We start from the raw sequence: 27,382 nt of genomic DNA on the forward strand, positions 1-27,382 counted from the left end.
ATATAAAATTACTCTTACTGGTAAAAACTAATTTTTGGATGTGGAAATTACTGATATGCTTAGGGAGACTCCAGACATTATTAATTTTCATTAGCTCTGAATTTTTTAAAGTACTTTGTTTTGTCCTGCGAACTTCTCAAGGGGGTGTATATAATCCAAGTGTTTTGCTTATTTAGAACCACCTATCCTTGGGAAATAGCTTGTGGAATCAGAATGAATGAAGTTGTATTTTATTTGCTTAGTGATGACCAGATTGCTTTTTAAAGTCTACATGCTTCAAGAATCATGGGTCCAGCAAAAGAAGAGTTTCATCACTGGCAGCTGCTTCTTCCACAGGGAAGAGAGAACAAAATCTGGTAAGACGGTGACTTTCATGTCACCAATGTAGGAGCTAGAACTCTCACTTCATCCTTTGTGGTTTTGCTTAGGTATATGGCAGATGGGGAGGAAATGGGGAAGGAGGGGCAGACGCTGGATGTGCCTGGCTTCCCGATGCCTTGATTTGCCTCATTTCCACACTTCTTTTCCTAGTTGGTGAATTAATCTTATCTCCTCCTGCTCATCCATTTTTTTCAGAAGCCCAAACAGTTCCCAAAAACTTGATATCCTCCTAAAGCCCATTTGAGTATAAGAGACCTTCAGAGATATGATCCTTACTATTCATGACCTTTCAGAGAAGCTTCTCAGGTGAGGGCCAGAGGTCTCCTAAAGCCTATTCCTCTACCACTCACTGGCTCAGGGCTCTCACAATACTGCTACTGCTACTAATGATCATAATAAAGTATGTGCCAGGAACATAATGAGAATCGTAGAAGGGTAAAGAAAACAGTGCAACTGGAAGAGAAGAGACCACCTTGAAGAAAAGGACTCCTTAGGCTTAGCATTATAACAAAGAAACATTGGCTTTACATGCATGTAACTAAACCCATAGACATGTATCAGTCCAGTTTTTACAAGTGGACAATTGGAAGTCCAGTCTGCATGAGGGAAACACATGGCGTAGTTAATTCGGGCTCTTTCCTTAAAAGGATTTGAATTCACAGGTTCTCCCTGTGGATTAAGAGCTTGACTAGAATTAAGAATTTTCACTAGTCATGGAAGTGACCATTAATCATGATGGTGAAAAAGGCTAGTGTCGCTTCCATTAATGACCTGCTTTTGTGCACTCAGATTTCTGGCAACTGTATTTAATTGAACTCTGTGTAAATTATATTGTTAAATTATATTGTTTCATAGTCAATAGTATATTGGGAGCATCAGATTAAAATATAGGAATTCCTGAGCTGACATAGTGACCCCAGGAAGGAATCACAGCTGAAGGTCAGATGCCTAGAAAGGGTATTAAAAAAAATCTTTAGAAAGCATAGCCACTAGAAGCTATTTAATTTGGGGTAGATAGGTTTAATCCCCAAGAACATAAGAACACATTAATGGATATTTATAAATATGACCTTCAGGCATCAAGGATACTCAGTCAAAACAGGAAGTGTATAATAAACTCTGAAAAATATTAACTAACACAGATAGTAAGATTTGCTTATGTGTAATTTTCATTTTTCTGAAACTCCTCATTTTCCAATTATGCTATGAAAATAAATTTTACTACTTATTTTCTGGTGAGAGGACAGATTTGGAAACTGTTTTATTGGCCAGGGTTTTGTTGCTGTTTTTCTGGTAAGGTTTTCCTAATTGAAATGCACAATTAAGGTTGGAAAAAAAATCATTCTTTCACTTCTTGTAGAAGCAGAAAACAGAAGGAGTCTTAGCAAATAATTAAACATCTTAATTGTGGATCAAGCAATCTAATTTTAAGAGCTGGCTCTAGAAGGCTGTTCTGTGATAGCTCTACAACTTATCTTTAATTGCTGTGGCTAACGAGAATTCATCTCATTTCACATGTTATTGTATTGGGCTCTTTGGCACTCTAAATAATTGCTCATTTCCTCAAAGGGTGATTTAGATTTAAAGATAGATATTCAGTCAAGAAAATAAATTAATTTTATTTGCAAATAGAGTGATTCCATATCTTGGGATTCACATTTATAAGCCTAGTTCTCAGGAAGATAGGAGAATCTGGTTTAGAATTTGTTTGTGGGATGTCCCTCAATACCATGGAGGATGGTCAGGGTCAAGTACCTGGGTCCTCGATGGAAAGGTTCTTCATAAGCCACTGCACAATGTCAGTACCTGAAACGATAAAGCACTTTGAACTGAAGATGTCATGATGCTTATCCTGTGGCAGAAGAAACATGGTTACCTAAGAAAGTCCTAATTCCAACTAGCACATGCCCACAGAGCTAGGTAATATTGATGATTTTTCATTCCTAACTAACAATGTCTATCTAGTGGGACACTTCCGTAGTCACCATCCTATTTGTTTCCGAAAAAAAAAAAAAAATCCACTTCTGATGACTCAGGATGATCTTGTGTCCATACTTCTAGGGAGTATCTAGAGGGGACTTCCTGCAAATACAGATTTCAATGACTTCCCCGAGACAGGTGAGGTGAAATTTTATCACACCTGGTTCTCAGGATATTTCCTGAGGGAGGAGGTCTCTTCAGCATCCTACCCTAACTGACAAGGCCTGACCAACAAAGGTGACCTTACAGGTCCTTAAAAAAAAAAAAAAAAACACCTCTAATTTTTTTTCTGGCATGGGCCTATTTTAAATGAAAATGACCTTATTTCTGGGGAGAAATTTCTATTCACCAAAACCTCTTTCCTCTAACCCTTAGGTCACTACATTACATTTCTAGACTATTCTGCATTTGGGTATAGATTGAATGTATTATGGCTGGAAATGACATATACCCCTTGTAGTCCTGGACCATGAAAACTCCCATTTGACCCTTTCATTCTCTATCTGCTGGCTGAATGGAGAGAACCCCAAGAACCCAGGCAAGGACAGAGCTGCAATGTGGAAGGAACCTGGGCTCCTGAACAACCACAAAAATTGATGCCCATTTTAGGCTCTGACTTGATTTTAAAAAACTAAAAAACAAACAAACAAAAAAACCAAAAAACAAAAACTTTGTTGTGTTAAGCCCTAGAAGTTGGGATTTATCTGTTTTGACATCGAGTCCAACCTTAACTAACATAAAATTGTAAGAGTTGGAAAGGACTTCTAAAGCTTGCGTACTCCAATCCTTGCCAATACTGGAGTCCCATCCATAATACCCTGGACAGGAGGTGCCATAATCTCCACTGGGAAAAACCCTCTTACCTGGGAATCACAGTTCCCCCCTTGTTAGCCTGTCCCAGTGAAATCATCTTTGATTTCTCTGAACAGAGATATGACCCTCTCTAAATTCCTCTCTTGGACTTAACATTTGTCCTCTGATGACAGAAAAACAAACCCAGACCTTCTTGCTCTGGAGGGAGTCCATTCAATATACTATCAACATTCTTCTTGAATTTATCCCCCTGAGGTGAAACATATCTGGGTCCCTCAGCCATTTCCTCCCATGACATGACCTAGACCCCCTTCCCACTCTGGTCACAATCCTCTGAATATGTTTTCTTTTGTTTGCCTCTCTTTGAAAATGTCCAAATTTCTGGAAGGTTCTGAACTCCCAGTCAATTCACCTTTTCACTCAACCATCTCACTTTAAACCAGTGCAGATCTTCAAAGATCCCAGTGCAGATCTTCAAAGGTGGCTTTGTCACCTCAGGATGGAATGCTTGATGGCAAGCAGCCTGAAAAGGGCAACATTTCTAGATGTCTGAGTCCTGTCGTGCATGGGTCTGAGGCTTGGTGTGAGAGACAGGGTCTGCCCATAGCTCTCCTGGAACATATTCCCAGCTGCAAACATGAAGAGCTACCAGAAGTCTTTAGGGAGCATTGCCTTTCCCAGAAATAAAGTTTCTCAGAAATTTGACTGGTTGCCAGAGGTGAGAGCGACACAGACCTGTTTCTCTCTGGCTCTCTGGAGGGAGAATGAACCCTGCTCAGTAGACAACCAGGGCGCCATCCTACTCCTTCTGTGCTCCCCCGGGACCAGCCTCCACTGACACAGCCCAGCAAGTTCCCCCCCATTTCAACCTCAAAAGCAGAACTTCTAAGCTTTTCCCCGCTCTTGCTCCCGGATGGCGTCTGTGAGCTAAACTTTGGATCAAAACCACTCCTATTCATTCACATTCTTTGAGAGAAAGGAGAGTCTGTCTGTGTGTGTTTGTGCGTGTGTGTCCATCTCCTCCAAATTATACAAGTTCAACATTTGTCCTAGGAAATGAAGAACAAAGCAGAAATCAAATAAGAACTGTAATCCCAAGTTGGGGGTGGGGGAGAGACTCTAACCTGTTTTTTTCCTCAAAAGAAAAATAGTTCTTTTTTGTGGGTTGCCTGGAAACGGATAGGTTTCCAGCATCAGCAACAGCTCTCCCCCGGGCAGGCGGATTATCTTTCTGCTGAGCTTGCTGAACCATTATTTATCACCTGCCAAGATTGATTACTCACCCTGGGACAATGACAGCCCTTCCTTTCCCCTGTTAATTACTGTCATCATTAATATCCATGTCACTAATTAGTATTCATTCACATTGAAACTCCTTCCTTGCTATCATATCCGCTCCCCCGTCCACCCCACCCGAGACTTCAGCACCATTGTCTAGATTTCTACCCCCTTTTGGTTTTCTGTGCTCAGTGTCTGGCCTAATTGTTCTCCCCAGTCCACCAGGCCCTGGTTTGCATTCACAGAGCTGAAGGATCACATTTAAGCCACCCCCACCTTCTTTTTTTTTTTTTTTGGTAAAGAAGGGAAAGTCACAAAATCCTCTTTCCTTTTTACCTGGCAATGTGAGGACCATAGACCTGGGTTTCTTGCCCTGATGCAGCCACTGTAACAGTCAGGGTCTTCATCTGGCGACTGGTGTGACTATCCTCAAGCCCCTGGCAGTCCTGGGCCACTGCCCTGTTTGCAGTGGTAGCCACATCCCCACTGTCCCTCACCACTGCGGCCTGCGTGGTGGCCTTCAGCGAACATGACAACCCCTTGGGTGCTGGACATTCTCGTTCATCTTGGGTGTGGGGTATTTTAGGCTTCCTCGGACTAACCCAGGAGGGGCCAGCTTCCAGCCTTGTGGCAGGAAGTAAATGTTGCATGTCAGCCCCGGGAACAAGTAAGGGAGGGAAATCTGTCATAATATTATGTCCTTTAAAAGACCTACAATTATTACACTGCAGAATCAGGCGAGAATTGTGCAAACAACCGTCAGGAGAAAGATCTTTCTTCTTTTTTCTCTTTCCTTTCTTCCTTTTCCCCTCTGGCCCCCAACCATTCTTTCCCTCCTATTCTAAAAAGAATTTGAAGTGGATTATTTTTCTATTCTCTCTCAAATTAATTGTTGTCCTTTGTTACCACTGTTGGATTCGGTTCTTATCTTAGTCAAGCTGCCCTACCAAGGCTTTAAAGCCAGTGTAGAAACATTAGGGACCAATGCAGAATAGCCACCCTTTATCCCCAACGGTTCTAAAACACTTGGCTGAAAGTTTCCTTTTTGAGGATAATATAATTCACATATATTCCAGGGATTTCCATGAACAACATCAGAGGGCACCTGAAACTCTCCTGCATAGCATGCATGGTTTGTTAGTATACTGAAGTATACATTTATTATATACAGGTATGACTTATGTTTTTATATGTGTTGTATGCAAGTACTTTAATTATATCTTTCACATATAAGCATGTGTATTGGGAGGGTATTTGTACATAACGCAAAGGTTCTCAAGTAGGGTATTGAATAATTAATTATGGCTTGTCCATACAATACATATTTATTGAACACCTACTGTATTAAATGAAAAAACAGATCAAGAACAGTGTGTATTGTAAAATGACATTTAAAAATTTTTTTAATGACGGGGGATCCCTGGGCGGCTCAGCAGTTTAGTGTCTGCCTTTGGCCCAGGGTGCGATCCTGGAGTCCCAGGATCAAGTCCTGCGTCGGGCTCCCTGCATGGAGCCTACTTCTCCCTCCTCCTGTGTCTCTGCCTCTCTCTCTCTCTGTCTCTATGTCTATCATAAATAAATAAACAAATAAATCTTTAAAAAAATTTTAATGACGCTTTTACAACAGAAAAGACATATTTACATTTGTATCCTATTAATCATGTATGTACAGACATATATGGATACTGAGAAGGAAAATTCTGGAAGAATATTTAAACTGGTCAGGTGATCTTGGAGAAGGAGGAGGGTCAAATTATAGGAAATTTCTATTCTTTTTTTTTTAAGATTTTATTTATTTATTCATGAGAGAGAGAGAGAGAGAGAGAGAGAGAGACAGGCACAGAGAGAAGCAGGCTCCATGCATGGAACCTGATGTGGGACTCGATCCCGCATCTCCAGGATCATGCCCTGGGCCGAAGGCAGGCGCTAAACCACTGAGCCACCCAGGGATCCCGAAACTTCTATTCTTTACATGTACTTATTATTTGGAGTTCACAGAACATTAATTTGTGGCTTAGGCACCAAGAAAAATACTTTTCATTCCAAAGAACAGAGAGGGACATGGAGGCCTCTGAGACCAGGAGTGGAGAGAATGTGAGGAATCAGGTTGCAGACACGAGGTAGAGAGGGTGAGGGGAACTTCGAGTGGCCTCCTGCTGCCCCTGGGCCCTGGGCATTTCCTGCCCTCCAGGGAAAGGGCAGAGAACAATGAAGGCATGACTCAAAGCTGCCTTTTCCCTGAGTGCCTTTTCCACTCCTAAGCCTCCATGTTGGGCTCTATGCTCAGTGGGGAATCTGTTGAGATTCTCTTTTTCCCTCTCCCTCTGCCCCTCCCCCTTCTCAAACAAACAAATAAATCTTTAAAACACACACACACACACACACACACACACACAATGCAACAATTAGCCAGCAGGGAAAGCTGAACTTACTTAAGAGGAGATGTTAAACTTTAGGGCTTTGGACGCAGTGACTAGCTGGCAGGAAGACAGAAGGAGCGTCAGGAGGAAGAACTGTGTGGCGTGAACAAATTTAGTGGCGTTTTGAGGAGTAGAGTTTGGTCAATGGGTTTGAGTTTTTCCAAGGAAAAGTGTGGCAAATTTCACAGATAGATGCTTGTTTACCAAGTATATGAAGCAATAAGGCACGGTGTTTCTAAAGTCGGATTGAGTTCACGCTGCATCACTTACACACTGTGTGACCCTGGGCAGGTCCCTGAACCTCCCTCCACCCCAACCTGCATTTCTTCATGGGTCAACAGGGGGCAAATACCACCTGCTTAGAGGGTAAAGGAAGATCAGGTATCCAAGGAAGTGCTGTACGTGCGACGCCAGCGCAGTGCCCGGACAGAGTAAGCATTAGCACACATTAGCCACGGATAGAGTCTGTGCCTCAGGGACCGTGTCTTGCAGCCAGGTGTCTAATCACGTGATCCGCACGTCCCAGAGAAGCAGCAGCAGCAACTAGGAATTTTCGACAGTGGAAGGCAGAGCATGTGTACTCACCCCACTGCAATTCAGTCCAATATAGTGAACTGAGCATCATTCTTCTGCGTGCGCTGGTCCCTGACATCCCAACATATCCTCTTCCTCTCTCTTCTCTCCCCTTCTGCCTCATGGGCCACCTTTCCACTCCCGGGATGCACCATGATCTATCCCGCTGCAGGGCCTTTGCATAAGCTATTCTGAGGGCTAGTAATGCTTTCTCCTTTCTCCAGTCCACCCCACCTCTAGCTGACTCCCGTGTGTCCTTTGGCCCTAACATCCTCAGGAAAGCCTTCACTGCCAAACAAGGTCAAGTTCTCTGACTTTCACTTGCAGAGAATGGGGTTCCTTCTCCATTTGGAATTATTATTTTTTTTAAGATTTTATTTATTTATTCATGAGAGACACACAGAGAGAGAGGCAGAGACACAGGCAGAGGGAGAAGCAGGCTCCATGCAGGGATCCTGACATGGGACTCGATCCTGGGTCCCCAGGATCACACCCTGGGCTGAAGGCGGCGCTAAACCGCTGGGCCACCGGGGCTGCCCTCCATTTGGAATTAGACATCATGATGTGATTATTTGATCGTCTGCCTCTCCCATCTGTGTATTAGTTTCCTAGGGCTTCTGCAACAAAGTACCACAAACGGAGTGGCTCAAAGAGCAGAAATTGATTGGTTCACAGTTCTGGAGGCCAGAGCCTGAGACTGGGGTGTTGGCTGGGTTGGTTCATCTGAGAGCGGTGAGGGAGAGTTTACTCTGTTCCAGGCCTGTCTCCTCTCTTCTGCAGGTAGTCTTTGGTGTTCACTGGCTTGCAAACGCATCACCCTGATCTCTCTCTTCATCTTTGCATGGCCTTCTCCCTGCGTGCGTGCCTCTGCATCCAACTTTTCCTTTTTAGAGGGACACCTGTCATAAGGGATTAGGGCCCACCCTAACTAGTTCATGTTAACTCATTACATCTGAAATAACCCTATGTCCAAACGAGGTCACATTCTGAGATATTGGAGGTTAGGACTTTAACATACCAACATTTGGGAAGACACAATTCAATTCCTAACACTCTCTAAACTATTGCTCCGGGCCAGCAGACTCGTCATACTGTCCTATCTCTGGCACCATGTGAAGACCTGACATGGAGTTGGGGTTTAATAAATGCTCACTGAGCAACGATTATATCCAAGTATACATTATGTAATATATACCCATCCATATGCACATATTCATTACATTTTAAACATTTCTCCCAATTTTTGTGGCCCATGAAAAACTCATCAGAAACCAGTATCAAAATGCCCATCCACTGTGGATGGGCATTTTGCAAACACTGCTTTAGGTGAAAGTTTTGGGGTTTTTTTTTACCTATGGACATTGTTATCTTTCAAAAGTCACATCTTCTTTTGTATAGAGAAAGCTCAACGAATGAACACTTGAAAAAAATATTAGGCAGCAACCCGAAGCCTTCTTCTTTTCTTTATGCAACACTGGTGGTCACTCAAGAGGACAGTGAGCACAGGAAAGGCGGTCTTCGCCTCTCTCCTTTGGGGCTGACAGCCACCATCCCCCTCCCAGCTCTCTGCCTGGCTCTCTGCTCACTCCACTGGCTTCCAGACTGCAGAGTTCAAACCGCCTTTGACTGGCTTTGATCCAGTGTGTGATTCTCCCTTCTTCACAGGGAGGCTTCTGCAGAGTCTGACTTGGTTTTGAACAGGTTGGAGGAATTAAACCCAGACATGTCAAATATAATTTTGAAGCCAGTGGTACCCACATATGACCACCATACCCACTCCTAAACCAGGGCCTGTCAGGGTCACCTCCCTGGGGTCTTCTTCTAGGCCAGGCAAATCAGCTTGCTGACCTGCCTGGGTGTGTGGCCACCGCGCCCCTCTGTGACCCAAGGCCCACACAGCAGGAAAGAGGACCAGCTGCTGGGAAACCCCTGGTGGGCCCTCCCCCCCCCCCAGCCCAGCCTCCTTGCTCTGATTCTGCGTTTCCCCATTCTCTCAAATTTAAAGCTTCCCTGTGCATTATGAAAAATAATAAGGGGCAGGAGACCAGGCGAGGTTATTACCAACTCATAAATCAACCAGGAGGCTCTGAGGGTTGTGGTGAGGTGTCTGAGATGGGCCCCTGGTTTGTTATCTCACCCAAGCCCCCACGATTGATTCATAACCTCATAACCCTCCTGTGTCCCAATCCCAGGCCTTATATCTAATTGTCAGCAGCCGAGTACATGATTTGCAAGAGGATGCGGTGGCGGCAGTCGTGGGGGTGGAGGAGAGATTAGTTTTGTCAATCAAAAGCATCCAGGGGAGGTGGGGAGCACTCAGGATTTAGCTTCACAATCAGCTTATTAAAGAGAAGGCTGAACATGGTTATACTGATTGGGCTTTGGTGCAGGGAAATGGAGGATATGGCCACAGGGGGTGTAGCCTCTGATCCCTGAGGGTGGTGGCCACAGAGGCGTGCCTTCAGCTCCATCCAAAAGCAGACTGGAGGCTCCAGGAGAGAAGTGAGCTAATGCCAGGCCTCCCGCAGCACCCAATGGAGAGCATTACAAATGTTCTGGGGGCGGCTGAGTGTTCCGGGGAGGTTCTGGGGTGGGCTGGAGGGGCCTCTGTGGCTGGCAGGTGTCAGGGCTACGTTGCCTCCCAGCATTGTCCAATGGTCACCTCCTTTGTGCAAATTTTAAATCTGAAATGTGGTCTAGGAACACATGAATTTATATTTAAGTTAATCTGTGGGCCTAAGCCTTTCTTGAGGAGAGCAGGGGGGAAGATCTTGCCTTTATGATGCCCAGGTCCGCAGGCTGTAGTCACTTATCTGGAATGCGATCCATCCGTCCACACTATTATAGCAATTATACTGATCCAGTTCAGCAGCATGCTTTAAGGTTTCAAGTTGCAAAGGGCACTGGACATCTGCCACCACCTTGGGATGGACGAGGAGTGCACAGCAGGGAGTGTGAGCAAGCCAGGGTTTAAGCAGAGCCAGGGACACACAGGTTTGTAAGCAAAGATTTTATCAGTTTTGTACTAATTCCGGCTCCGGTCCCTGGGAGCCTGCCTCTAGGCTTTGTCAAAGAACAGCTCCAGTCTAGTGGAGTGAATTTTTGTAATTAGATGGACCCAGGTTCAAGGCCTGACTCTGCCCTTGCAGGAGCATCACCTTGGATGAGTAACTCCATCACGCAGAGCCCCAGTTTGCCCACCTGCAAAATGAGGTTGATCACAGAATCCACCTTACATTGTTATGATGATTAAGATGAGGTAACAGAATAGACATCATCCGAGTCTACTTTTTACCTACAACCAATGTAGACCCTCCATCTGCCCAAACTGGAATCTGGAGCAGATCTCTCAGGGGGAAGATCCTTAACCTGGAATCAAGCCTCTTTCTGATGTGGGAAACAAAGGCAGAAGAGAAATTATTAAATTTCCTTACTACCTACAGCCCATCAACTAGTCCTTGAGACAGGCAGAGTGACCTTCCGCTAGGGGCTCAGCTGTCTTGATGTTGATACTTTGCTAAGGTCAAAAGGCCTTAGCCTGACCCCCAGGATCTTGTGAGTCTACTTTAACATATAAAGATTCCTTTGGAAACTTCTTTTATCTCTACCCTGCAAGATACATGTTGGCAATCATCCCTGAAGAATGTGACCCACCGATACACATCTGAAGGGTCGCATGGCTAAGGTTTTATTAGACAATAATAAATTATATTTTCCCAACAGTAGCTACCCCCCTCAAGGTCTTGGAAACCTTGCTTACAAAATTCCTCAGACACTTGTGCTCTTCCTAACCCCCCTCCCAACTTGAAAGTCTATCATGGGCTACTCCTCATAACCCCGGTGCAGCTCTTTCTGCCCATGGGCCCTGTCCCCCTGCTTTAATAAAACCACCTTTTTGCACCAAAGATGTCTCAAGAATTCTTTCTTGGCCATCAGCTTCGAATCCTAACATCTTTCCTACATCATTTCCCCACTCTTCCCCAGTCCTATGCTACAGGCCCTCCAGAGAGTTCACAGTGTGTTCTAGTACGGCTCTTCCAAGCTTCTCTGTTTTGTTTTGTTCAGATGGATGAGCCCACCCTTTCAAACTTGGAGTGGGGTCTTCTCTATCAGCAGGGGATTCATTCCCAGGTCCACTTTAAGTTCTTGAGGCAAAACATCAGGAGGACCCATCCGAGACCTCTAGCCCAGCTATGGCCCAGCTCTAGGCTGGCTTCTCCCATAGGAGCAGCTGAGGGGGCAAGTGGCCTGGGTGTGAATCCAGGTGCCCCCTTCCACCAGCTCTGGGACTTTGGGGATGTGTCTTGCCCTGAAATTATAAGCTTCAGTTTCTATAAGATACGAAAAAAAACACAGTCTGAGAGGGTAGACATGAGCTGATCGTGTCATTCCACACATAGCAAATGATGAGTACATGTTGACTTGATGATTATTATTGCTGTTACTCTGACTGGAACATTTCCTTCATCTACCTGCAGTGATGAATAAAACAGCTCTGCCCTTAAAACAAAAAGGGGCACCAATGTGCTTCAAGGACTCTGACTGGAGTATCTGTGGGGTGCTCTGGGGACACAGACTGGGAGTGTTCTGGCCAACCAGCATCAGGAAGCAGGTGTTTGGGATCCATGGGAAATGGTGAGAAAAGGCTGGCTAAAAGGGAGTCTTGGATGCAGAACCCAGGAGTCTCCCACAGCAGCCTGAAGCAACCACATGAATGGCTCCTGGGACATCTAACATTTATGCTGAGGTTAAGGTGGATTAATAGCAAGTTTCTGTGAAAAGGAAGAGTCCTAGGAGGGCAAAAAGTCACTAGCATGCGCTGGCATCCCTTACATGCAAAGCACCGTGGCGAGACAGCAAAGGCTGAGATTCAAGCATGAATCAGAAAAAGAACCAGGCTGAAGAGCTAAAGGGAAATGATCTCAGAGTTGCTGAGGAATGATCTCATGTTTTCCCAGCATAAGGATGTTGGCCTTTCCCTCTGTTCTGTTCTCAACCTGAGCCTCATGGCCACTGCCAGGGTGGCCGTGAACCCTGCTGGGTCTGAAGCCCCTGGATCTCCACTGACAGTGACACCCCCCTGAACCCAGAAGGGGAGCAGCACACCCCCCGTCATCTCCTTGCCTCCCCACTTTTCAGGGGAGGGCCAGCAGCTTTGGATTCTCTGGGGTCTGCTGTTATCTTGCCTTCACAGGAGCCCTCTCCCTTGACTCCACCAGGATTGACAGCCTTGAGTGCTGAAGGAGAGAGCTGGGTTGTCTGGTAGCATGGAGGCGTTGGCACCAAACACAAGCAGTGGCCAGAGTGACAGGAGCTGGTCAGAGGCCTGTATGTCCTGCATTTGCTGATAGGCCAGGACCCGGATAACCAGGAGGCCAGCAGAATGGCACTCACTGCCCGGCCATCACTGTGACATGGGGCTGCACCCAGACGGGAGCTGGCCCACTGCCCGCCTTTCCTGCCCCCCTCTTGCCTTCTGAAATCCCTAACTGCTTTTCTCCTTCAAGCAGATGAGTAAGGGGCCAGGGCCCTTTGAAGGACTTGAGGGAAAAGTGATGTGGCCACTGAATGGAGGGGAGTTTAGAAAAGTCTACAGTTCAGACCCATCTTACCTGATGTAAGAGACATTGAGGGTGGGGACTGAGGACCCTGAGGCTAGCAGGGCTTGGCTCCCTCCTCTTCACTCCCTCAGGCTCTCATTCCAGCTTTCCCTCCCCCCATCCCCACCCTCCATCCCTCCCAGTGATTGTGCGTGCCCTATTAGCACGCATGCTGTACACACACACACACACACACACATCACACACACATGCACACCCTACGCATACACAGAGCCGACACACACTCGAGCACACAAGCCCTAATGCTCACATGCACTCACACGCTCACATACACCCTCTGATATTCCATATGTCATATCTCATTGCTCCTGTAATACACCCCATCCCTAAAATCCTGACAAATGACCAAAAAGTTTAGATTCAGAACAAATTTTGAAGACAGAATGGTTTTTATCTGTTAGAAACTAAGTGATACAAAGTATAGGCCCAACATCAGAATGATGCATATGGTCAGCTGCCCTGAGTCCCCTTGCTGGGAGGAATCCTGACTGCTTCCACACAGTAGCCAGAGAGAGAAAAAGAGAGGACGAGCTCAGCCCACTGAAGGGATAAATATCTGCATGCATCTCCAAGATGCCCAACACATTCTCTTTTAAGCTTCCAGGTGATGTTGTCTTCCATGGTTAAGGAGGAGCTGAGAGCAGAGGATTGGGATACGAGATGGGAAAAAAAAGGCCAGGAAGAAAAGCATAAGTGCCACCCTGCAAGTGGGCATGCGTTTTGTGGAAAGCACGGTCGTGCGGATGCTGCGTCAGTGAGGCCCTGGCGGGGGGAGCGTGTAATGAAGGTGCTGTAGACAAAGGTGTGGTCAGGTTAAGGGATGGTGAAGCCGTCTGGAACCAGAGCATCAGCTAGAGAAGTTTCCTCTGCTAGGTCCAATGGGGACAGGAAGATAGGGCAGTTATGGAAACCCAGAGGAGGTGGCTGCTATAGGATAGGATGGCTGGACAGGAGCTGTGGCCTTTAGAATAGAGCCACTATCAGACCGAGGTCCGCAAAGGAACAAATGCTGTGACCTCTCCTCGTCTACACTGATGTCCTGCTGGTGCCACCCGAGGCTTGAATCCCTCGTAATGAAGGGGCAAGGTTGCCTGCTAATGCAGTTGACAGTGACAGCCTCTGAGGATGCAGAGCTGGGTGGGAAGGGTGGAGGGTGGCTCTGGAGGGACCCAGGCAGAGGATCCAGCACAGAAGTGGAGGAGAGGAAGCATTTATTATAAGGCCTATCCATAAATCATTGTTCACGCACATTTACATGCTTTACTGTAGCGGAAGGCAGGGCTGGAGGATTTTGTTCTGATGTCCTGGTTCCGCCAACACTGATACTTTACAGCTATGAGGAGATGCGGTGCTCAAAGGGGCCGCACACATACCTGCCCTAAGGCTCCGTCACAGTACACCTGAGCTTTCTTTTTTTTTTTTTTTTAATTTTATTTTTATTTTATGATAGTCACAGAGAGAGAGAGGCAGAGACACAGGCAGAGGGAGAAGCAGGCTCCATGCACCGGGAGCCCGATATGGGATTCGATCCCGGGTCTCCAGGATTGCGCCCTGGGCCAAAGGCAGGCGCCAAACCGCTGCGCCACCCAGGGATCCCTACACCTGAGCTTTCATTCAGATGCTCCCGTTTTACAGCTGGGAAAGCAAAGGCTCAGAGCCTAATGGCTTATTTGTTTATTTGTTCTAGAGAGATCTGCAGAGCTCCTGCTGTGTCCCATGCTGTTCTTCATCTGAACATCTCACACCTCCATGGAAGAGTCAGACAATTAAGGAGCAAGCCAGCAAAGACAACAACAACCAACCAGTGCAATAATGAAGACGAAATGGGGTGATGGGAGAGAGGGAGGCTGTGGGCTGTGGAGGCTGGGAGGTGAGTGGGATGGCGTTTACCTGGAGGCCTGAGCAGCAGGAAGGATGGGTTGTGTGAGTACCTGGGGGAAGAGCAGGGATGCCAAGACCCCGGGTGGGACCGAGCAGAGGCCAGCCATGTGGGATTGGAGACACAGGCCAGGCTGGACATGAGACTGAAGAAGGAGGGGACATAGCACCTATGGGAGACTCTGGAGGGTTCTGAGAAGAGGAGGGACTTGAGGTGGGCTTTCATTTCTTTTAGGTATTTAAGTATTTATTTCAATTTTTTTATTTGAGTGTTACACTGATACACCATGTTACATCAGTTTCAGGTGTACAACACAGTGATTCAGCAAGTGACGTGACGCTGTGCTCACCACAAGTGTAGCTACTACTGCCACCATATAACACCATGACAATACTATCAACTACATTCCCTATGCTTTGCCTCCCTTATGTCCCTGTGATCTCTTCATTCATTATGCTTTCTGGAGGCTCCTTAAAAATAAAAAATAGAAATACCATATGATCTAACAATAATTCTACTACTGGGTATTTACCTAAAGAAAATGAAAACACTAATTTGGAAAGATAGATGCAGCCCTATGTTTATTGCAGTGTTATTTACAACAGCCAAGATATGGAAGTGTCTGTCCATAAACAAATGGATATAAAAAAAAGGTTAAAAAAATAAAAAATAAACAAACGGATCAGAAAGATGCGGTATGTACACACAATAGCCTATTAAGCAGCCGTAAAAAGGGCTGAGATCTTGTCAAAGATGGTTTGGGCTGCTGGGAGGAGTGGGGAGAAGCTGGGAGACCAGCTAGCAGCCATTTTCAAGGGGTTGGGGGAATCCGATGCTGGTGGGGCTCCAATGGTGGTGGCGGGTTGGGAGAAGCAAGTGGAGTCCAGCCTACCTCGGAGGCAGGGCTCCTGTTCCTCTCTAATGGATGGGACACGAAGTCTCAGAACGAGAGGAGTCAGGATCGACCCCAAGGTTTCCAGCTTAACCAAATGCCTACATAGTGGGACTCAGACTAAGTGAGGTACAGAAGCCAGTTGGGGAGGAAGCCCAGACTCATCTGTTGGCCATGTCTTGTCTGAGATTTATATATAGCAGCCATCTGAGTAAAGAAGTCAAGTGGGTCATTGGGAAATGGGTCTGGATTTTTGGGGGCAGAGCAGACTGGAGATACTGTTTGGGAATGATTGGGATATAGGAATGTACTTCAAAGAAGTGGTGCTGGATGAGGAAATGTGGACGAGAAGAGGAGTGCATTGGAATGAAGCCCTTGGCTTATAAATGGTGCAGCTGCCAGGGAACACAAGCCTGTCCTTCCTCAATCTGAAATGCCTTCCATTACTCTGAATGCCCAGGCTGCTCTCTTTTGTGACTCATCCTGGGATCGTGGCACTCCATTCCCTTCCTCGGGAGACAGCAGGGAAATGAGCTCCAACACCGGATCTTCTCTGCCAGGCTCTACCACAACTTGCTGTTGGAGTCATTAGCACTCTTGCTCTTGCTCAGGTCTCAATTCGGGGGAAAATCCATACTACCACCATTTATGGCCCCTGACAGCTCTGTCCAGTGACCAAGCCAAAGAGACAGTTAGGATTTTGGTGTTCTCTCCTGATTTATGACAAGTTTAAACATGTTTTCTGGCTTTTCTAACACTAAATCATAGCAGACTCCTTGAAAGCATCTTGTGTGATTCTGGAGCTGGCCTGTGGCCAAGCACTGTTGTGTGAACACTGCTTCTGAGCAGACACAGTCACTCAACCTGGAGGTGACTTCAAGCTTCAGATCCCACCGTGTTAGAAGACTTGGGAGTAGGAGCGAGGTGTCTTCCTGAAGTGCAAGCCTCATTTCATACCAATCAACTCCAGACAGCTTCTGTTTAGGGAAGATACTGAGAATATTCCCAATTGAAGAAACCCTGCAATTAACTAGGAAAGAATAAGTATAAAACCCAACATGAGTTTATTCTTTCTAGCCCCATTTTCTCATCACCACCCCTGGCCCAAGTGCTGGATACTTCCAAAATGGAATAGGTTTGAGGTGGTGAATAATTAAAGATATTGCTAGAATTAATAAAGAGAATACAACAGGATCCAAATGATGAGCGGGGAGAGCTATACGAGGTACCCCGAGCCAAAGTGATCTGTGAGCGCAGAAGTTAGCTTATGATTCTTGGAAAAAATAAAAGGATAAAGTTGATTGCACTCATTTCTTGGCCTGTTTTCTCCACTGATGCATATGAGGGTCTTTAAGGAGATGCCCATCTTCCCAGCTCTGCCTCCCTGTCTCATTGCACAGAGCGTATCACAGATTTTCAATAAACATCTGATGAATATATTAAAGAGTGTTGGCCAAAATCGATTTTGGTATAGCTAATAACTATGCCTTTTTCTTCTAGATGTTGGTTTTAATAGGGTTGGTTACTTCTTAGGGCCGCTACTGAATCTTGATAGTAAGACAGGCCAGATCTTCGGCATGGAGAGTTACCTTCTGTTTACTATTGCAGATTATTTATGTGTGTTAAAGATGACGGAGCCAGCCCAAGGTCTTATTTTAAGTTATTCAGGACTAGTCCAGTCTTGCCCTCGCTGATTCTCCTGGTGCTATCATAGTAAAATATGGTCGAAGCTCTGAAAGAATTGTTAAAGCCAAGATTAATATTGAAGTTGTACAGCTCCAGCCTAAGCAGAACTAAAGGCTGGTGTCTGATCAATACATGATAAAAGCCCTGTCCATTTTGCTAAAACATTTTCTGAGCAGTGGTCATATCCAGGCTGATGGGAGGGTAGTGGATTGAGAGAACCAGACTTGGAGTTTATTAAGTAGAGACTTGTGTATAGTTTTGAAGGATTGAGATTAGGTTCAGCTGCACATTCCAGAAAAACAAACCCAAATAAAATGAGTGACTTAACCAAGATAGAAGTATATTTGGTAAAAGAAGTCTAGAGGTGGTGGTTCCATAGATCCTCAGGACCTCACGAATCCATGCCTTGATGTTTCTCTTCCACCCTTGCTGATGTTTGGCTTCTATTCCCAAGGTCACTTGATGGTTCAAAATTCTGTCAAAGCATCAGGCATCACCTCCTAGCTTCAGGCAGAAGAAAGAAGGAAAGACACTAGAGCTAACAAGGGTCTTTCCCAGTTGACGCATCTCCCTTCAAGCACGTTTCTGGGAGTCCCTTACTCCATTTACACATTGTGGAACACAGCATAATGGCTCCCCAAAGACGCCCATGTCCTAATCCCTGGAACTGTGACTATCTACCTTACATGGCAAAAAGGTCTTGCAGATATGATTAAATTAAGGCGCTCAAGATGGAGAGATTCCTGGACTATCCAGGAGGGACCAATGTAATCACAAGGATATTTATAAGAGAGGTGGGGTGTCAGGAAAAGGAGATAGGATGAGAGAGCAGAAGGGGTGTGTGTACACATGCGTGCAGGCGAGAGAGAGAAAGCGAGAGCATGAGCAAGTGAGAAGAGAGAGGTGAGGGAGGGAAGGATGGAGAGAGGGAGAGAAAGAGAGAGCAAGGCTAGCCTGCTGCTGGCTTTGAGGATAGAGGAAGCCTATGAACGAAGGAATCCAGGCAGCCCCTGGAAGCTGGGAAAGACAAGGAAACACACTTTCTCTCGGAGCTTCCAGAAGGAATGTAGTTCTGCCAATAGCTGGGTTTTAGCCCTCTAAGACCCACGTCAGACTTGTAACCTCCAGAACCATAAGATAATACATCTTTATTGTTTTAAGCCACTGAATTTGCAGTAATTTGTTGTAGCTGCAATAGGAAACCATCCACGTCTTTGGCCAGAGCTCAGTCACTGACCACATTTCCCTGTAAGGGAAGCCGGGAAATAGTCTCTTACTCCAGGCAACACTGTGCTTAGCCAAAAATGGGGCTTTCTTACTAAAGAGGGAAGGAGAAGTGGATGCTGGGGTGAGTCACAGCAGGCTTGCACATGGGGCTGTTAGGCAAATGGAAGGGTCTCTATATTTAGGAAGGAAGAAAAGCATTCTTCTCAAACCATAGCTGGCAATACGTCGAATCTATATTGAGGAAATACACCTAAGAAGGTAGCATTAAACCTTGAGAAGTATTATGGCAACTGATTAAAAAAAGAGGTTCAAGTAATTCTTTTGGCAGAACATTTTCTATCGTGCCTATTTTAGCTGAAATAATCAGACATGCCATGGCCTGTAGCATTGTCTAAGCCCAGCTGGGAAGTCTGTGGCTTACAGCACAGCTTTGAATTTGAGAGAAATAGCTAACTCAGTTATCAGTAAGACTTTTGGTCTCCAAAATTTCTCTTATTGAAGTCAGGCCATGTGTAACTATAGCTCCAAATCTACTTCCTCTCTTGTCCCAGCTAGCTGCAAGGGCTGCCACAGAGATTATAGGTAGATGGTCAGAAAGTACATGGAAAATATAGTTGGTATACCACAGATGCTCAGTAGACTTCTTTCTTGAATGAATGAAGGAGTAAGTGAACAGGTGGGAAAACATATGAACTTAGTGGATCTCAGGATGGTTTCATTCTCTCATTCAGCAGGAGATCTTCCCATGTCTTAAGATTAAGTTACCTGCTGGGTTCAATGTCTGATAAGATGTTGCTCCTATGCTCAAGGGGCTCACAGTCTCAGGAGGATGATGGACAAGTAAACAAATGATTGTTCCTCAACACATTGAGCACACTGATAGTTATATTTGCAGGATACTAAGAATAGGAAAAGGGTAGCTACATCAACCCTGGCTGCCAGGAATACTTTGCTGGAGGAGGTGGTGCTTGAGTTGAATCCTAAAGAACAAGCTAGAATTAGCGAGTAGGGGGATGGCATTGCAGCATGAGAGAGTACCATATGCAAAGCCACAGAATCAGCAAACATTGGTAAAGTACTTACTAAACGTCAGGCACTCTTCCCAACACTTTTTAAAATAATTAACTCATTTATATGCACAGAAACCTGATGAAGCAGATACTGTCATTATCCCCATCTGACAGGTGGAAAGAGTGAGGCAGAGAGAGGTTAGGTACCTTGACTGAGGTCACACGGTCTGTGAACCTGGGATTTGAACCTAGACACACTGGTTCCAGAATCCAAGCTTGGGGTCAAGCATTTGCATGGCTCCAGGGAAGGGTCGAGGAGTAGTAGAGAGTGTGAATAAGAAAGCAAGCAAACCCAGAACTTGAAAGCTACAGGACATCATGAAGGATGAGCTCCTTCTAAATCTCACTTCAGAAGCAGAGGTACTTTTACCAGGGTGAGATGGATTCTTCTGTTCTGCCCCCCTGGAGAAGGGGGGTGGGCGGGCAGGAGGAAGGATCAGGTGAGACCTTCTGCGATGTGTGCTGAGGCTACTGTAGTGAGGGAGGAATAGTGTTTTCTGACACAGACTGAAGATTAGAATATAGATCTGGTTGGGGCAATGACGCCAGGTCTCTTCTATGATCTTTACTCTTGGCTGTCTTCTCTTCTCTACTACCTTTTCTCTTATGCATTGTAGCCAGGAAGCCAGCTCAGAGGGCGCATCGCTTTACCTTCAGAAGGTGAGAGACCAGGGCAAAGGCTTTCCCTCTCCCTTTCAATGACACCTCTCACTCCCTAGGATCATGGTAGTTACCAGAACAGAACCTGTCATTGATGAACTAGAAAACCAGACTTGAGGTAAGGCAATTGTTTGATGCCCACCAGGATTACTGAGGCCAAGTTCAAGAGCAAAACAGAGGCAGGCATAACAGATAATCTGAAACCATAGCAGATGGAGAAATGCAGGAAACAGTGATAAAAACCAGACTGGATGTCATAGCCAAGCCAGCATTCAGGAGTCAAGGATCACAGAGAAACGGGAGGTACTGATACAGCATCAAGTATAGCAAGGATTCAGGGGAGCAGACACGTCAGAAGCATAGTTTCTGAGGGTGCTGAAAAAACAAATTAAAAATGCAAAAGCACGGCAACAGCAATCCTTCCGACTCTACTGCCTTCTTGTACCCTCTCTCACACAGTAGAAAAGCAATAGCCTTGATTATAAGGAGCAGAAATAACTGAGTGATTGTTGAGATTGCAGATTTGGGGGGCTATCCCCAAAAAGCATGTGGTGAATCCTGAAATCTGCATTTTAAAAGATCCCTGTGGTGATTGGGGAACAGATGGTCCACAGTCCACTCAGAAGATTCTGGCTGTTGAAAAAATCAGGCACCTTCTCTCCACAAAAGATCCTTGTTTCCATTCTCTCCTACTAGACTGCAAGATCCTAACACATACAGACTTTTCCCTCTAATTCCTGTCTATGGTCCCCAGTAGCAATGTATAGCGTAAGCGCTTAAGAAATGTTTGCCGCATGCATGATGCAACACTTGCATATACATCATTCAGGCTGTCACCAGAGCTTCTGAACATCTCCTCCAATCAGATGAAAGAAGACAACCAGCAGGGCAAGAATTAAGTGGAGCAGAACAAAGGAACGTGTCTTTTGATTAAATACTATTTTCTGGGACCTGCCAACCACAGACACTAGTGCTGTAGGGGTTTAAAGCCGCGGTTCCTACACTTCAGAAGCATACCCATGGGTAGGGAGACAAGATAAAACAAATGATGTAGAGGATCACAAAGTAAGTAACTATATATAATATGCCTAACTGCACACGGAACCCCCTGGTCAGGGGGAAAAAAAAGCTACTAGCCTTCAGAGTAATTTGAGAAAGTAGTGAGGGAGGTTTTGCAGGTGCCAGACGCAGGCTGGGGCTCTCAGAGGACCAAGTAATTCAGAAAAGGTGGCAATTTTGCTGAGTAAGGCCGAGGGCATCTTAGCTGGAGACCTTGGTTTGGGGGCACAAGCCAAGATCTGTGCAGAAAACAAAAGTCAGAGTGTGCCTTTCCCGTCTTTCTGCCTCGCCTGTCTGCTGATGAGGATTCCAGCTTGGTCCCTCTGTCTCTGGCCACCCCCCCCAATGCCCCCACCACCTCGGCCCTCAAAGGAAAAGCCACAGCATTCCATGGACTTTGCCAAGATGTGGTGGGAGGAAAGTGCCAGGGAGGCACAAGGAGGCCAGGGCAAGTAACTACTGGAAGGCCTTCCTGTTTTGTTCTGTTTAGGGTGGAGGTGATGGAGAAGACAGTGCGGAACCGCTCCAGCGTGTGAGAGAAGCAAAAGGCAGAAAAGAAAGGGCTCTTTCAAAAAGTGTTGTCTGGGTCCAAACTTCATGAAGCTTGGGGGTGGCAAACTTTAGGTTCGCCTTTAGGTGACGTGGCTGATTGCCTTTTAACACTGCTCTAACCTTTTTTATTTCGTATTATGTGTGTGACATATTAACCCAAACATGACAAGGCCTCCCGGGGCTACCTCTGTCTCCTGCTGCGGTGCACGCCTGGAGGCCAGATGAACACACTGTCATGCCTTCCCTAAAAACACATATCCAAGTTCTGATGAATGATAGGAGATATTTCACCTCCAACTCCCACCCCTCCCCATCCCTAATTTCTCTTTCAGGGCCAGCTTCAACCTGTCATCCCAAGTTTTTCCAGTTCTCTCCTTCACAGGAGAGAACCCCTCAGCTGGCAAACAGCCCAGCTCTCAAAAGCCAGACAACAGCCTCAACAGAAGGCAGAGATTGGTCAACCAATCACTGACTCCCTTCTGTTTCCCAAGGATACACCGGGGGCTTTTGACATCGACTTACCCGGCCACGCTCACAGGAATCCCCACCTTCAACCTAACCAACGCCTGTCTTATGGAATCACAAACCCCAAGAATCTGTGTTTGAATAAGCCTTAATCAAGCTGGTGACCACTGATCTTGGAAAAACTTTGGCAAGAGTGGACTCCTTTTTACCAACACCATTGCTATCCTATTTCTAAAGGGTTGAAAGTGGTACACGTCATGCCCACCGGGTTTTCCACTTTCAAGTCAGAGATGAGATTTTACTGCTGCCAGAGGGCACTTCAACTGCTCCATGGAGTTTAATGGGTGGCTCTAGGAGCCATCACAGGTGGCCAGACAAGGCATTCTGCAGTGGATGCCTGCAGGCCTCAGTAAGAGGCTGATCTGGAGAAAGCCAAGAATGCTCAGGGGTCCTCCTCTTTGCCATCTGTTGCTTCCAACAGGAGGCGAGGCCTGGGAGCTAACAGATCCTGCTAGGGTTTTCTCAGAAACAGCACCATTCCAGGCGAGGCTGAATCTTCCAGAGACAAATAAATCCTCCTATCTGTTTGTCCATCCATCCATCTGTCCATCCATCCTTTTATCCAAATAACCCACAACTATGTATTGGATGACCTGTAACCTGAGCTAGAAGAAAAGTTGGGATCAGTTGATTCTCCTTTGTCCTTAGTCACTAGTAAAACTCCAGTGTCTCTGGGACCTGATTTTTTCTGTCTCATTTCTTGTTGCTTTGAGCTTCTTCTTCCCTTAATCAGCCTCTCACCTCTCCCATGCACACATTTGAAACCTCTGTTCTCTGCTTCCATTGGTAGAAAAGTCTTCACCTAAGCACAGAAGGACCCTCTTCCTCCTGGTCTTCCCTGCTGCTGTTTCCAATGCCTTTGTTTTTAATTTTTTTTTAGAGGTTGGGAGAGAGGGAGGGAAGGAGGGAGGGAGAGAGAAAATGAATGGTGAGGAGGGTCAGAGGGAGAAGGAGAGAATCTCAAGTAGACTCCTCATTGAGCTCAGAGCCTGACGCGGGGCTTGATCTCACGACCCTGAGATCATGACCTGAGCTGAAACCTGGAGTCAGAGGCTTACCTGACTGAGCCACCCAGGTGCCCCTTCAGTGCCTTTATTTTTATGTCCCATCCCTCGCCCCACCACCTAATTTGGGGTTAGGTGGGAAAGTAAGCATTTTCCTTGCTTCTGACGCCCTTTATGATTGTTCTTTTTTTTAACGTAAAAATTCCTGATGATTTGAGGCTTACATATTCAACTAGGTCCCTCTCAACTCCTCTTCTGGCCTGTCATCTCTATTTTTGTTAATTCCTCCTCATTCATGAAAGACTTTGACACAATTTTATTCTCCACCCCAAATCCTGCTGTTATCCACATGGATAAAATGTTATCCTTATGACCCCGTTATCCACATGGAGGACCCATTTAATATGTCGGCTTCTCCGTTCACTGCTCTTCACTCCAATGACCTTCAAATTCAAACCATAGCCCTCTTCCTGTCTACAAATTGTGTGGAGATTCTGGAATCACAGCTGAGTCAAAGTGATCAGGGTTCTGCACCAGAATTTAGACAGCACAACAGAATGATTTTCAAAGGTTGTGCAAATACTTAAACATTCCAGTTCTCCAAATACATCCCAGCTCTCCAGTCATGTCCTATTTTGAATGGTAAAGTTCAGGACTCTTGGTAGGACGTAGAAAAGGCCAAGCCCATCCTCCAGCCTCTCCCTGCCCACTCCCTGGGTCTCTGTACATGCTGTTCCTATTGCCAAGTCCTCTTCAAGGCCCCACTCACATGCCACCGTCTCCCCTCACACATGCATCTCCATCAAAATGCCTGCCACACTGCATTGCTGTCGTCTGCCCAGGATCTGTTCCTCTCACTATTCGCAACCACCTGCAAAACCCATTGAGCCTTATTTGTCTCTAAATCCCCATTGCCAGGTTCAGTGCCCACTATTTAGTAGCCACTCAATAAGTACTTGTGGAACAATGGACCTTTACAACCTATAGTGTCCAAATACCCGACAACACAGTGGCTCGTCTCCCCTTTCACCCCGTTCCCATCCCCCACCCATCCCCCCATCATGGCTGATGACAGCTCCATCGTTATAGTTGCTCAGCGCCATACTTCACAGTGATCCTGGAGTCTTCTCTTTCTCTCACACTTCATATCCAATGTCTCAAGAAATCTGTTTGGCTTCACCTTCCAAACGTGGAATGTGTCCCAGAATCCAGTGCTTCTTACCACTTCCACTGCTTCTGTCCAGGACTGGCCACCATCTCATGCTTGGATCCCTAACTGATCTTCCTGCTGCCACCCTTGCCTTCCTGTGGCTGCTTCCCCACATGGCAGAAAAAGCAGCTACAGGTGTCAATCAGGTCAGATCTGCTCAGAACCTTGAAGTGGCCAAAGTCCTTATAAGTCCCCACAAGACTCTCCATCATCTGAGCACACCCCTCCCCCACCACTTGGCTTCTTCCCCAGAACCTACAGGACAAATTCTCAGTCACCCTCTCACTGAGGCACTCTGACTACACTAGGACCACAGTCAACTGCCCCCATGCTGCTCTCCTGACTCTTTTCCCTGTTCTACTTGTTAAAATTTCTTTCTTTTTTTTTTAAGATTTTATTTATTTATTCATGAGAGACAGAGAGAGAGAGAGGCAGAGACAGGGCAGAGGGAGAAGCAGGCTCCATTCATGAAGCCCGATGTGGGATCCGATCCCAGGTCTCCGGGATCATGCCCTGAGCCAAAGGCAGACACTCAACCACTGAGCCACCCAGGCATCCCTACTTGTTAAAGTTTCAAAGGCACTTATCCCCTTTCACATACCAGATGCTTCACTTACTACCTAGTGTCTGTACCTCGGGCTGAACTACTTCACTGGGTCAAGGACTTCCTCGATTTTGTGTGCGGACACATCCCAAGAGTCTGGAAAAGTGTCTGGCACATAGTAGGTACTTCACAAAAGGAACGTTTTTCATGTAGAATTACTTTTAAAAGAATGATGTGATTTCCAGATGTGTCAGCTATTGTTGCTGAAAACAAAAACAAAAACAAAAAAATCTGCCCCCAAATAACATTGCTTATTTTGCTCAGGAATCTGCCATCTGGGCAGAGCTTGATGGGTTCGCCTCACTTAGCTCCATGCAGCATTAGCTGAGATGGTTCCACTGGGGGCAGGACGATCTACTTTCAAGACGCATCCCCTGGCTGGCAAGTTAGCTCTCACTGATGGCTGGGGTGTGAGCCGAAGTGTGAGCTGGGGCCTCTCCTTTCCCCATGGGCTTCTCCATGGGCTGCTCCGGGCTTCAGCACAGCCCAGTAGTTGGATTCCAAGAGCAAGCATCCCAACAGAACAAGACAGAAGTGCATAGCATTTTTATGACTTCGCCTTGGCTAACATGAAGTACCATGTTATAAAGCATTATGTCAATATGGTGTATTGGCTCCACCTTTGGAGATGGAAGAGTGACAAAGTTCTAGAAGAGCATGTGGGATAGGGGATAGTATTCCATCCATCTTTGGGAATGCAATCTGCCACATGGGGTTAGCACCAAAGTCTTGTCAACACGTCAACCGTGTTGAAAGGGCACTTAAGAAGGACTTACACAAATTATAAACCTCTGAGAATGTGACAGGCAAATTAACAGATATTGATGAGGTGACAGTTTATTATGAAGTGGACCTAGCAGGGGATTTGGACTAAAAGTGTGTTTAAATAAACCCCGACTTCACTTACTGTGCACAACCTTGAAAAAGTCACTTAACGGCTCTGAGCCTCAGCTTCCCTATCTGTAAAACGGGAATAATAAACTTACCTTGCTCTCTTGACACTAACAATCTAATAGGATAATGCCTGGGTAAATGTTCCCCAAACCACGGGACAGTTCGCTCTGTACCTTTGCAGGCCAACAATGGTCTGATGCTCATTTGGATTTTTATCCTGAAGCAACAGACCACAGAAGAAGGAGCACCTGCTGAGCCGTGGGTGTGGTGCCCCTGACTTTATGACCAGACCTGCTGTTAACTGAGATACTCAACAAGTCATTACCTTTTCTGAACTTCAGTTTTGTCATGACATGGAGGGAGAATGCCACCTCTCTGCTAACTCAGAGAATTATGGTAAGGACTTGATATAGATGAACTCAGAGGCATATAGTAGAGACTTAATAATATGGAACAGGTCACTTGGTAATAATTATATTGTTACCTGAGCACCCATGATTTTCTATCCCTGAAGAATTAATCTTGTCAATACCACAGTAAAAGATTTTATTTTATTTTATTTTATTTTTAATTATTTATTTATTTATGATAGGCACACAGTGAGAGAGAGAGAGAGGCAGAGACACAGGCAGAGGGAGAAGCAGGCTCCATGCACCGGGAGCCCGACGTGGGATTCGATCCGGGGTCTCCAGGATCAGGCCCTGGGCCAAAGGCAGGCGCCAAACCGCTGCGCCACCCAGGGATCCCAAAGATTTTATTTTAATAAAAACTTCAGAAAATACAACTAAGCAAAAAAAAAAGTCATTAAAAATCACATCTGGTGTGGTCACTCTGGAAAACAGTATGGAGGTTCCTCAAAGTGTTAAAAACAGAACTCCCTATGACCTAGCAATTGCACTACTAGGTATTTATCCAAAGGATACAAAAATAGTGATTTGAAGGGGCACCTGCACCCCAGTTTTTATAGCAGCAATGTCCACAATAGCCAAACAATGGAAAGAGCCCAGATGTCCATTGACAGTTGAATGGATAAAGAATATGTCCACTGATGGTT

At 45.8% G+C, this 27,382-nt stretch overlaps 1 protein-coding gene across 8 annotated transcripts in view; it reads right to left on the reverse strand.

The window, feature by feature from the left end:
• Positions 1 to 27,382, reverse strand: part of RGS6 (regulator of G protein signaling 6) — a 564,384-nt gene that overhangs the window by 94,212 nt on the left and 442,790 nt on the right. For all 8 annotated transcript variants that reach the window (XM_055304454.1, XM_055304453.1, XM_055304455.1 and 5 more), the window contains one exon: positions 2,137 to 2,187. In XM_055304454.1, the coding sequence (XP_055160429.1) occupies positions 2,137 to 2,187 (51 nt within the window). The remainder of the gene's footprint in view (positions 1 to 2,136; positions 2,188 to 27,382) is intronic.

The sequence above is a fragment of the Nyctereutes procyonoides genome, unplaced genomic scaffold (genome assembly GCF_905146905.1).
Source record: "Nyctereutes procyonoides isolate TBG_1078 unplaced genomic scaffold, NYPRO_anot_genome, whole genome shotgun sequence".
In the NCBI taxonomy this organism is placed as follows: Eukaryota; Metazoa; Chordata; class Mammalia; order Carnivora; family Canidae; genus Nyctereutes; species Nyctereutes procyonoides.